The sequence below is a fragment of the Engraulis encrasicolus genome, chromosome 8, assembly GCF_034702125.1.
Source record: "Engraulis encrasicolus isolate BLACKSEA-1 chromosome 8, IST_EnEncr_1.0, whole genome shotgun sequence".
Taxonomy (NCBI): domain Eukaryota; kingdom Metazoa; phylum Chordata; class Actinopteri; order Clupeiformes; family Engraulidae; genus Engraulis; species Engraulis encrasicolus.
The window spans coordinates 30,355,011-30,367,330 of NC_085864.1; the positions used below are offsets into that span (position 1 = coordinate 30,355,011).

General features: G+C 45.0%; 1 protein-coding gene across 1 annotated transcript in view; it reads right to left on the bottom strand.

Moving 5' to 3' along the window:
• Positions 1 to 12,320, bottom strand: part of col4a3 (collagen, type IV, alpha 3) — an 89,751-nt gene that overhangs the window by 9,309 nt on the left and 68,122 nt on the right. The window contains exons 31-49 of the mRNA XM_063204580.1: positions 12,037 to 12,150; positions 11,687 to 11,854; positions 11,117 to 11,206; positions 10,309 to 10,443; positions 9,869 to 9,967; positions 9,631 to 9,720; positions 9,097 to 9,236; positions 8,135 to 8,261; positions 7,797 to 7,877; positions 7,359 to 7,460; positions 7,068 to 7,115; positions 6,773 to 6,958; positions 5,689 to 5,819; positions 4,631 to 4,703; positions 4,292 to 4,363; positions 3,554 to 3,679; positions 3,069 to 3,167; positions 2,092 to 2,304; positions 1,339 to 1,516 (exon numbers count right to left, since the gene is read on the bottom strand). Coding sequence (XP_063060650.1) covers positions 1,339 to 1,516; positions 2,092 to 2,304; positions 3,069 to 3,167; positions 3,554 to 3,679; positions 4,292 to 4,363; positions 4,631 to 4,703; positions 5,689 to 5,819; positions 6,773 to 6,958; positions 7,068 to 7,115; positions 7,359 to 7,460; positions 7,797 to 7,877; positions 8,135 to 8,261; positions 9,097 to 9,236; positions 9,631 to 9,720; positions 9,869 to 9,967; positions 10,309 to 10,443; positions 11,117 to 11,206; positions 11,687 to 11,854; positions 12,037 to 12,150 — 2,272 coding nt within the window. The remainder of the gene's footprint in view (positions 1 to 1,338; positions 1,517 to 2,091; positions 2,305 to 3,068; positions 3,168 to 3,553; positions 3,680 to 4,291; positions 4,364 to 4,630; positions 4,704 to 5,688; positions 5,820 to 6,772; positions 6,959 to 7,067; positions 7,116 to 7,358; positions 7,461 to 7,796; positions 7,878 to 8,134; positions 8,262 to 9,096; positions 9,237 to 9,630; positions 9,721 to 9,868; positions 9,968 to 10,308; positions 10,444 to 11,116; positions 11,207 to 11,686; positions 11,855 to 12,036; positions 12,151 to 12,320) is intronic.

The window sequence follows — 12,320 nt, forward strand, 5'->3', positions numbered from 1 at the left end:
GTTGAAAATGTTGCATGCCGGTTAGACATCGTGTCAGATTAGACGCCTGACAGATCAAAGCATTTTCAGACAGACCGTGCGCTTCCTGCCGTTGCTTTACTCCATTGATGCTCCTTTCAAGGGGCTGCATACCGTCTCTGCGATGACGCGCCTTTGAAATGGTTGGCCAAAAGTTCACTGACGTCTGTGCCGCTGCATTGTCCTACACCCCTAAAAAAGTTTCCAATATACCCGGCTTACAACTCCTCCTCCCCACCTGTTCCCCCTACACCACACATGTTGTCCAGGTCATATGCTACGTAGATCAAATTGGTGCAAGCTCATTGTCTCGTGAGATTTTGTTTTTGACCTGACTTGTGTGTTGTTGATGGAACTTCTTTGATGACAGCGAGTTTTCGCTCACGTGGGGGTAGTAGATCATTTGTGACTACTCGGATACTCCAATAGGCGATTCTAGGGCAAGTTGGGGACCCAAGCGAAAATGTAAAAGAATGATCATTCGCAACAAATAGCCGCTACTCTAGTTTAAAGTCGTAGTTCAGTGGTTTTCAAAGTGGGGGCTGGGGACCCCTGGGGGGCCGTGAGGGGATGCCAGGGGGGCCGCGGCAGGTTGGCAGGAAAAATATAGCAAAATAAAATGAATAATTTAATAAATTGAATAGCCAACGTGAACAAAATTAAGCTAAACAATGTTCTTTACAATGTAGGCTAGTATGCTTTCTGTAGTACTTGTATGAGTTTAGGAATGCATCAACTTCATCGAGTTGTGAAACCGGGCACGCAGAAAAAATGGCGTGTCACGCCCATGGCAGGGGGGCCTTGGCTGGAATCTACCGGTGTCTAGGGGGGCCTCGTCATGGTAAAGTTTGGAACCTCTGTCGTAGTTAAAGGGACACTGTGCAGGAAATGTTCAAAAAAGGTTCTGCAACTATGCTGCTCATTGAAACTGGGCTGCCTATTGCCAAATTTGATCTTTACATGAAAGTCTACGAAGTAATAAACAAATATTTTCTACTATGGTCCAAGTACAGTCATTTTTGCAGCTAAAAATGGCTATCTTTGGAAATTCAAAATGGCGGACCATGGAGAAGATCCCCCTTTTCATGTATGAAAAGTGCAATTTTCCAGTCATAATGAATACTTAGAATTTGATGGTGGTGTTAAGTATTCATGAAAAAGGTAACATTAGTGAATGGGCAGCATGAATTCTGGAAATAAACAACTAAAAATCTCACACAGTGTCCCTTTAATATTCACCATCTATAGGCTTGGGGGCCCCAAGCAGCTGCCTGCCTAGCCTGGTGACAAAATGCACCTCTACTACTCCTATTGCCATACCTGCTGATGAACTGTGCCAGGGCGGGGCCAGAGATGGGGGCGGGGTCTGTGGGCACCGCATGGTCAGTGGTGAGCCAATAGGAGTAGTCGTTTCTGGAGGCGTAGTGACACGTCTCGTCCGGATTACAGAAAAGGAACGGCATGCTGGAGAAGTGTCTCAGGCAGCTGCCCATAGAGCCTGTATGAGGACACACACACACGCATGCACGCACGCACCGACACACACACACAAATACACATGCACACACACACGTGCGCACACGCACACACACAGGCGCGCACGCACACACATGCAAACACACACGTGCACGTACACACACACGGACGCAGGCACGCACACACAAACACGCAAACACACACACGCACGCACACACACACAAACACACGCACAGACACATGCAGGCAACAGCACACACACACACACACACACACGCACACGCACGCATGCACGCACGCACATGCACGCACACGAATACACACACACAGACACACACACACACACACACACACACACACACACACACACACGCACACACAGAGACTCTACAATAAGTAAAGGACAATGACTGAAGCGCTCATCTGTTTAGCAGGGTGTAAGTTTGAAATTACCTATGCTTCTCTTGGTTCTTCTTTGTGTGTGTGTGTGTGTGTGTGTGTGTGTGTGTGTGTGTGTGTGTGTGTGTGTGTGTGTGTGTGTGTGTATTTACGTATTCGTAGAAATGAGCATGTGTGTATTCTCTTATGAGGGCCCACCTAGATCTTGTCCGTGTCCCCTCTTGTTGCCGTTGATGAAGAGCAGTGAGTAGCCGGTGTAGAGGGGCCGGGTGCCGGCCGGGCAGGAAGCCACGGTGTCCGTCTGGCTGTGGTAGGTGAAGAGGAAGCCGTCTCCCGCCACCCCGCCGCTGGCCGGCCCTGTGATGCCCTTACGCCCCTTCTGGCCCTTGGGGCCCTCCAAGCCCAGGGGACCTGGGGACAACGGATGCACACAGGTGCACAGGTGCAGATTTAGACAGATAGAGAGAGAGAGAGAGGGAGACAGAGACACACACATACATGCACACATGTAAACACGCACACAGGCACACAGGCACACAGGCACACACACAGGCACACACACACACACACACACACACACACACACACACACACACACACACACACACACACACACACACACACGTTTTTATCCATTAATAAAACAATCTGAGATTAAATCCAGGTGGTACAGTAACTGATAGTGCTTGTTTGGCATGTACACCTAATCACAAATAATTACAGCCTGTAAGAAACATAATGGTTGGGCCTGAATCGAGTAAAGAGCTCTGACACCTGTGAGAACCAATATCGAACGAAATTGACACCAGCCTTAAGCCACATTCACATACAATAATCGCTTCTCGCTCACTCGCCTACTCGCAGTCGCCACTCGCTCAAGGGACGTTCGCAAAACGTTCCCGTGGGTTTAACTGCCAATGCAAAAGCGTGAAGTACTGTCAGTTTTTTCAACTCTGCATTCCAATTGATTACTTACTTTCTCGCCTTGATCAAAGTTAAAATATTTTTAATTCGGAATCTGCCCACATCGCATCGCTTGTACGCTCCTTGCCTACTGGGCTCCTCACTTCGCTGGAACACATACAGTAGCCATTCTACAGCCTCAACTCACTGAGAGAGTAAATAGTAGTCCTGTGAGTGAATGTAACGTTATAGGCCGAGATCCTCCAACTCACCTTGCTGGCCTCGACACCCTCTGTCTCCTTTCTTTCCAGGATATCCAGGCAGACCCAAGAACCCATCTCTTCCTGGGAGGCCTTTCAAGCCAGCTGCTCCTGTTGAGAGGAGCAGGATGAACAGGACACATGTAAAATACAGAAGAAAGGATGACATGCACTTAGGAAGGAAAGGGGAGCAAGGATCAAATGCAGTGGCAGAGTGGATGAATGAAAAATGGTTGCACACTACAATAAAAATGAGATGCTCTAAATCAGACAGGTGTAATGTGCCAATGTCATGTCACATGAAATATTTTATTAACCCCGCACACCTACTGTATGTCTCAAGAATCAGCAATTGAAGAATGAAATAGATACTGTATGAAGTGTCAGAAACATTTTGTTCTCTGTGCAGACACCCTTGAATCTGTATCTGCCGACATCGCACTGCATTTTCAGTTATCCAACTGTAAGATGGCGTGTGTCCATCTGTACTTCCTTACCTGGCAGGCCAGGTAATCCTGGAGCTCCTTCACTTCCTGGTTTCCCTTTTTCCCCCAGAGGCCCAGGTGAACCCGGTTCTGCTGGCACCACTGTCACATAGTTGTAGGCATCGTTTCCTCTGAGACCTAAAGACGAAAGAGGAATTACAGTGAGGACGTCATTGCAAAAATGAGTCACTTGTTTCAGGCCTCCTCTTCTTTTTTCAAAGATTTTTTGACCCTTTATTTTTGTGCCAGGACATTTAGAGGGTGACAGGAAGTGAGTGAGGACAGAGAGACGGGGAGGTTCTCAGCAAACGACCCAGGCAAGACTCAAATCCGGGTCGCAGATAGAGCTACGGCTGGGTATAGTTTGAGGCCTCTTCTGCCCAACTGAAGAGATGTGCTGATCAGAATAAGATGGGTTAGAAAACGGCTACAATTGGTGCCAGAAATGCAGTGTCCAGATCAACCATTTCTTACCGTTTGCTACTATATATTATACTATAGGACCTGCAACGCTAATTCAGATGTGTGCACCCACTCGACTATGGCTACGTTTACATGAGACATTTAATTCAGAATTAACTCCATTTAATTTTGAATAAAGCTTAATTCCGCGTTGAAAATGTCAAACACCTCTTAATTCGGAATCAAAGGAAAGATCAAAGTAAACTCGACGGAACTATTTAATTCGGAATTATTAATTCAGAATTCATATAATGTAAAGGTAGTGGATGACTTGAATTGAGAACATACCTTTGGGGCCCTGTTCTCCTTTGCTGCCAGTACAGCCTGCGTCTCCAGGTGGCCCTAGAACGCCCTTCTGACCTGCAAACACAAACAACACACAAGATGTGATGACAAAGTTCATTACAAGGCATTACAAGTGTGTGTATGTGTGTGTGTGTGTGTGTGTGTGTGTGTGTGTGTGTGTGTGTGTGTGTTTCCGATGCCAATAGTTTGATCTACGATTCAGGCTAAAACTTTTCTTTGAATAATCGACTGGCATCAGAAAAATACTTTTCTAGCACCTTTGTAAGATGTGCGTATTGTTTTCTCCTACTACATGATAAATTATGTCAATAAAATCCTCACCATAGGGTCCTACGTCACCATCCTGTCCCATGTGGCCCTTGACTCCCTTTAACCCAGAGAGTCCTGGTAACCCCTAGAAACACAACCGAGATTCCGATGTTTCAAAAGTGTCATAGCAGTGATGTGACACAGTCATGGACATGTCATAAAAATTACGTCAACGTACTAAACATTTCATGACTGTTGCCAAAATAAGTGACATTTAGTTATGGAAAAGACAGCCTTAAAGGGACACTGTGCAGGAAATTGTCAAAAAAGGTACTGCAACTCTGCTACTCATTGAAACTGGGCTGCCTATTGCCAAATTTGATCTTTACATGAAAGTTTACTAAGTAACAAACAAATATTTTCTATAATGGTCTAAGTTCAGTCATTTTTGCAGCTAAAAATGGCTATTTTTGGAAATTCAAAATGGCGGACCATGGAGAAGATCCCCCTTTTCATGTATGAAAAGTGCAATTTTTCCAGTCATAATGAATTCTTAGAATTTGATGCTGGTGGTAAGTATTCATTTAAAAGGTAGCATTAGTGAATGGGCAGCATGAATTCTGGAAATAAACAACAAAAAAATCTCACACAGTGTCCCTTTAACAATGTCAACTTTTCATGACCATAAAACATAAAACTGACATAATGTTCATGACTTGTCAATGACACTGTTATGACACAGTCATGTCATGTGTATGATGCCAGTGTCAAGTAAAGTGTCGCCTCACAAAGTTAAATTGGTTAAATTTAACCAATTTAGGTTAAATTGTTTTTGGTCATTGTTATCTGGTAAGCACAGATCATGAGCCTATACAACAAAGCTGGTCCAGGATAAGTTAAGCTTCAGTTAAGAGGTAAATCATCTAATACAAGAGCTTTTCTTAAGAAAATGAGGACTCCAGGCTCTTCTATTAGATGATTTACCTGCTAACTTAACCTTATCCTGAACCAGCTTTGTAGTATAGGCCTCATGTGTACTATATGTGCAACACATCATGCTTTTACACTGTGTACAGTTATTTGTGTATTATTTTTCATAATGATGTAATGTGTGTTTTCTTTGTCCTCACAGGGATTCCATGCGGTCCGGTGTCTCCTTTATACCCACAGGGGGCTGAGTCTCCTGGGGTACCCTGGTCTCCTTTCTCCCCTTTGAGGCCCTGTCCCGGAGGCCCCCTGGGGCCCTGCAACCCCTTGGGTCCTGAACAGCATCACAGAAATCATTATATGTACATGTACCAAGATAAGGTAATAAAGGTAAATAAATAGTTTTTTAACCCTCTATACCCCATAGCGCCCGACTGCGACCGCGCTGGCTGTAGTACCCCATAACGGCCGAGGACGGCCGGTGTTATAACCTTGATTAGTACAACTCACCAGAAGCTTTCAAAAGCTAAAATACAATAAATAGGGAAAATTGTTTTTTTTAAACCTGATATAGCATTTACTTAGAATAGCAAACCACAAAGGTACACACAAAAACTGTGTTAGACCTGTACATGTGTTATCTCAGTTGTATGTGTATTTTTCACAAAAGAGGTGAACTTGGATTAGCCCTGTTGGTATCATGTGTTTTTAGCGAGCATGCGTTTTTATGCTGTGTGCCTAATATCTACTTTATAACCCTGCCTACACCCATTTCAACGTTTTCGTTTTTCGTAACAGAATTACCGGTCTGCTAGTTGCAGTTAAGGGTAGACTTTCCATACCAATTATGAATGATCTAGCACTAGCAACTGCTAGCAAAATAGCAATGTGCCGCCAGAGACGTTCGAAAGGGAGAGATGATTAGCTTAACATTCCATCCCATTGTTGACATCACAACTCACCAATTCAGCACCTTGTTAGAACCTTAGAAAATCTTTGGTGTGTCACCATGCATTGTAATGGCTCATTCTTTTGAAACTCGGCTTTCGCTAGACCCAAGGTTGTTCTCCCGAGATCCGCTGTAAATGCGATCTATCGCAACAGCTGGGGACAATACAAATGTCTGAAAACACTAATGTTAAACAAACTCGGAGTACACCGAAGTGCTCTGAGTTTGAGTTTCGGAACCCCGAGTTGGGGTCTGTTCTTTTGCACTTTCCCAAAGTGGAGGTCTGGGTTTCCGACAATCCGAGTTTCAAAAGAATGCATTGTAACTAAGGTGGTTACCTGGAGCTCCAGGGGGTCCGCAGGGTCCCCGGTCTCCTTTGGGACCGTCTATGCAGCGCCCTTCTGGGCCAGGAGGTCCACGTAGCCCCGGGAGTCCTGCTTCTCCAGGGGCCCCCGTGTCCCCAATCTCTCCCCACGGCCCCAAGGGGCCAAAGGGCCCGGGAAATCCCACGTCTCCCTGCAGACCTGCACAGAGCATAAGAGTACATCAAATATGTCACATCGATTAAGGTGGCACATAGCAAAATACAGTAATTTTGCATAGGCATAGCCTATAATGTATGTAGTAAGTTACCTCTGTTTCCCTTCAGCCCCTGTGATCCAGTGCAGCCATAAACAGTCTCTGCAAGGACACATACAACACATACAAATAATCAATTACATACGCAATCTATTTGTGCAAGTGTGCTTGCATCTTTCACATATTCTTTCAAAAGACAAACGGCCACAGCTGAGTTTGATGCAAAGTTACTGTATGAATGAAAACGTCATCGGATTAGATATCCAGGGCAAGTCATGGCCATTATGTTAAAGAAATGTGGCTAGCTGTGAAGTGACAGTGTTGGTGATTGCAATGGTGTCTCACGTCCTATGTCTCCTTTCTCCCCAGCTCGTCCTGGGATGCCGTCTTTGCCTTGGTCTCCTCTGACGCCCTGAGGCCCTGGCTCGCCTGGGTCACCGTCAGGCCCTACAGAGCAGTCACACGTTTTAAGGAAGTGAGAAAGAGAAGTGAAAGGAGGATAGGGTGCTATAGACAGGGAACAAGATTGGTAACAAACCACAATGACTAACGCCTAAAATCTATTCTTCAACAAGTCAAATTACATGTGGTCTCAAACCAGTCTAGATAACATAATGCCACAGTTTTATGTTATTTTTTAATATAGCAAGACATTGAGGAACTCTCCTGAGGAATTGGTTTCCTCAACAAAGTTTTAAATCATCCAATTGTCATACAGAAATTTAGGATAACACGGTATACTGTATGTCTTTAGTGCCATGGTGCAAACAAACAGCCCCATACCTGAAGGTCCGGCTGGTCCTGGAGGGCCACAGGTACCAGGTACTCCATCCTTCCCCTTCTCTCCAGATTCCCCCTGTGGACCTGGTGCAGGGGTGGAGTACGGAGAATAACAAAAAAGCCATTTCATACAAATGAAATGTCCACAAACAAGGTCCAAAGACCTACACCGCATGCAAACCAAAATCCCAAACCGGTGTCCAGTCAACACACTAATCAACTGATGTACCGATTGTCACAGTCGCTTAAAGTGTCAATGCATGCGACTCAAAAATATCTCTTTGTGTGTCTGCGTATAATACAGTATATAGTATCAAAGTATCTAGAGTTGTTTGCCTCACCTGGATATCCAGGAACTCCATCTTCACCTCTCTCCCCTGGATACCCCGGCAGTCCCGGAGCACCCAGCCCCCCTGGACCCCCCTTCGGACCTCTCGCTCCCTTGCGGCCAGGAAACCCTGGCTCACCCTGATGGAGAGGAAAGTGTTAGGGTTAAACTATACAAGGTAAGAAATGAGATCAGGTAGGGACAACATCCTAGAAAAGATGATAAGGTTAACAGTTAAATGGGTTGTGTTTCTTGAAAGCATCTTTGATGGCCACCTGGCAGTTTAGATGATTGCCATTTGGGTAATTGGAAACCCTGGCTCACCCTGATGGAGAGGAAAGTGTTAGGGTTAAACTATGAGAAAAGAAAGCTCCCGCACAATGTTCACATTTGCAGCGTTTTACTTGCAACGTTTCGTTCTATTGACCTTCTTCAAGCAGATTCAGGTTGAATTGCTTGAAGAAGGTCAATAGACGAAACGTTGCAAGTAAAACACTGCAAAAGTGAAAAGTGTGCAGGAGCTTTATTTCTCAACGTTGGTGACCCAGTGGTTCCACTCCTACGCACCTGACCTAAGCAGGTGGGCAAGAATCCTAAAAAAGAAGGGTTAAGCTATTCCAGGTGAGAAATAAGATCAGTTAGGGACAACATCCCAAAAAAGATGATAGATAAGGTAACAGCTTAATGGGTTGTGTTTCTTGAAAACATCTTTGATAGCCACCTGGCAGTTTAGATGGCTGCCATTTGGGTAATTGCAACCAACAGAGTAGCTGATATACAGTATTCAGCACCTATAATTTCGGGAAATGCACTCAAGTACAGTACGGTGGTTTTACTACCTTTTCTCCTTGTAGCCCGTTGGCGCCTTAGTTGATTGCCAATGGGTTGCATTTCAACCAACAATGTAGCTATTGTATTTTGAAACTATGGTTTCAAGAAATGCAGTTATATGGTCAGTGCGGTGGTATAATTTACCTTTGCTCCTGGCAGCCCTTTTGAGCCTGGACCAGGTGGGCTGGGTTCCCCTTTAGCCCCCTTGAGTCCCCTCAGGCCTGTGTATCCGGGCTCTCCCCCGGAGCCTGGTACACCTCTTTCACCTTTTGCACCTTTCACACCTGAGCAAGGACATGGGATACACAGTGGTGGTCATCAAGCTTATTGTGTTTACATGCTGATGTGTCTGAAACAGCATAACAACCTGTCTGAGAACTATTTCTTCAAACATTTGTTTAGGTTAAATACCTATGTTTTTGCTACACATTGGTTTTAAATGGTAAAGGACTATCAGATATCACTGTATGCTGACTTGGAAATGAGCACAAAAAGTCTCATGTGTCATCAGTGTTGCCAGATTGCGTTAATTTGGCGTTTTTTTCTGCAATTTTATGCCCATAGAAATCAATGCAATTTGTTCAAATTCGGCGGCATTAGCTTACTGACGGTTTTTGAGCACCTTTTGGGTGGGATTTGATCAGACACATCTGACAACACTGTGTGTCATCCCATTACCTGGGAAGCCGATTATTCCTGGAGCCCCCTGCTCTCCGTTTAACCCAGGAGCTCCCTGTGAACCTGGAGCACCTGCGTCACCACTGGGGCCTAAAGAAAGAGAACGTTGAAGAAAGGAAGAAGAAGGGTTTGAAAAGCACACAACATAATGTAAGATTACAGTGATGAAGGAGCAGAGAGTAAGAAAGAAAAGACTTCAAATCAGAATGAAGAGTCATTTGTCAACAGGTTGTGTTACCTGCTAGACCTTCACTTCCTGGTGAGCCGGCTCTGCCAGCGGTTCCATCAAATCCAAGCAGCCCAGGCTCCCCTTTCTCTCCCGTGGCACCACGACACCCTGAGGCACATCCAGAGAAAGAATAACAACTTCAAACACGAAACATTAAGGCCTTAGCAAGGAAAGGTACAAAAAGTAGAATTTCCATTGCAAAATGATCCTTTCCTCTGATACAGTATGCAACCTCCCCCTTGGCTTTAATGGGCATTTCACTTTTCTTCCTTCCACATAGAGAAAGAATTGATGGTGTGACCAGATGCATACCAGTATGTATGTCTTAGTTCTTGCTCCTTGCTTCTCCTTCTTCTTTGGGTTTTATGGCGGTTGGCAAACTAATGTAAATGGAGCATTTACACCATTGCTCCCATAGTAGTGAGATGATAAATCCTAATTGAACTCACCTTGGTTTCCTGGATCTCCATTTACTCCATGCACTGGCACCGTCTGATCAGGTCCCCTGAGCCCTGTGTCTCCCACATCTCCAACAAGTCCTCGAAGACCAGGGAACCCCACGACCCCACTAGCGCCAGGCAAACCTGTGGAAGCATTTTGTGCTGTCAACTCATAACATAATGAACGTAACATAATCAGGACTTCCAGGTCCTGCAATTCTTCAATACTCCACTTTGCACCAATGTCATGTCAGCCATCATTACCACCACTAATCTAAATGAAGACGTCTTAAAAATAAATTAAAACAATGTCTCTCTGATGGAGACAGCACCTTAGCCCCTTAGTGCAGAGCCTCTGTTATAACATTATTGTCACCAAAATTGTACTGACCAAGTCTTAATTGGTTACTTAGGATCCTCTGCAATGATGTTATGATGTAGTTGAGTGTTTTCCACAAAGAGTGAATACACACCTTCACAGGCCCCATCTGCAGCAAGAGACTACACAAACTAGGCAGGCTGTGCCCTCCTAGTGACGCAACACCTTCAGTGTTTCTGCTAGTCAGGCCAAGAGCTATGTAAGTACTTTCTGAGCTCCCGGAAAATCGGGAACTCCTCCCATTTTATTGGGAAGCAAACAACCATTAGCAAACCAAGGGAGGCGGGTCAACTATGCTGTTTGGGAAATGTTAATTGTTGTGCTATTGGTCAGAGCAAGTCTCGAAGAGATTTGAGCGTCGATGATAATCAGGCTACCCATCTGCAGCAAGAGGCTAAAAAAGACAAATATCTGAAAATTCAAAGGGTATTACTGTACCTCTAGGTCCAGGTGCTCCGTCTGGTCCAGGGTTCCCACTGGGTCCAGGTGGGCCGACGGGGCCAGGACCTCCTTGAATACCTTCAGGACCTGAACTCATTCACAACACAACAGAACCACTCAGCTTGCCTACAGCTGTTCTTTTAGCATGGTAAAAAAACACCTATAGCCCAACACCCAACAGCCCAGCTAAAACACAGTTAGCTGCTACAATCACAGTAATATGCTAGTAACATCTCGACTCCAACACCAACCCTGATTAGGAAATCAACTCCGATCTGTTTTTCCCATCACAATCAATTGGTAGGATATTTGGATAAAGAAAACCAATCTAAACATGGTTCAATAAGTTTCTAACCAGTTGGCCAAAGTCAGTGAAAATGTCCAATTCCATAGCATATGTCATCATGCTCATATTGACAGTTTGTTTCAATAATTATTCTGGTGTGATTGGAACTAATTCAAGTTCCCTTTCAGGTTCATTACATCTGGGGCTTCCATGCAATCCATCAGTTCAATACCTCTCCCTCTCTGTACATGTAAGTTTCTGATGCCCATTTGTCACCTCACCTGTCAGTCCGGGAATACCAGGACCTCCCGTGAAGCCCTTTGCTCCCACCGCACCTCTGGGACCACAGGACCCAGGGAAGCCTGGAATTCCCAATGGACCTGAAGGCCCAGGAAGACCCTGTCCTGGTGCACCGACAAACCCTGGATCCCCCTGGGAACCCGTTGGACCTGAGAAGAGAATTAGAACATCAGATAGGCTATTGTATTACAGATACTATGTGTGTAATATCTCTACTAAATCGCTTTTTCAATAGCATTTTGCTGGCATTGGTAGATATTTTTTGCCCAAAGTGTCTCCTCCTTGTCTATTTTCTCTGTCCAAAGAACTCTGTACTGTGGGCCTACTGTACCTAGGAGACCTTGGGGACCCCTGGGGCCGGTGTCGCCTTTAGTTCCTGGACCTCCTGCTGTACAGTTCCCAAGGAAACCTTTCGGTCCGTCACGTCCAGCACCTCCAGAAGACCCTGACAGGAGAGAAAGATTTAGATGGAGAAAAATGATGATGCGCACAGTAGGTGCAGTCATAAACTTTTAAATAGATGCACAGAAAGACTTGGAGGACAGATTTGTAGAACTGTTCATGTTGACCAAAAGCGACCAAAACAAACACGTAGCTGTGGTCGTTGAAGAAGCT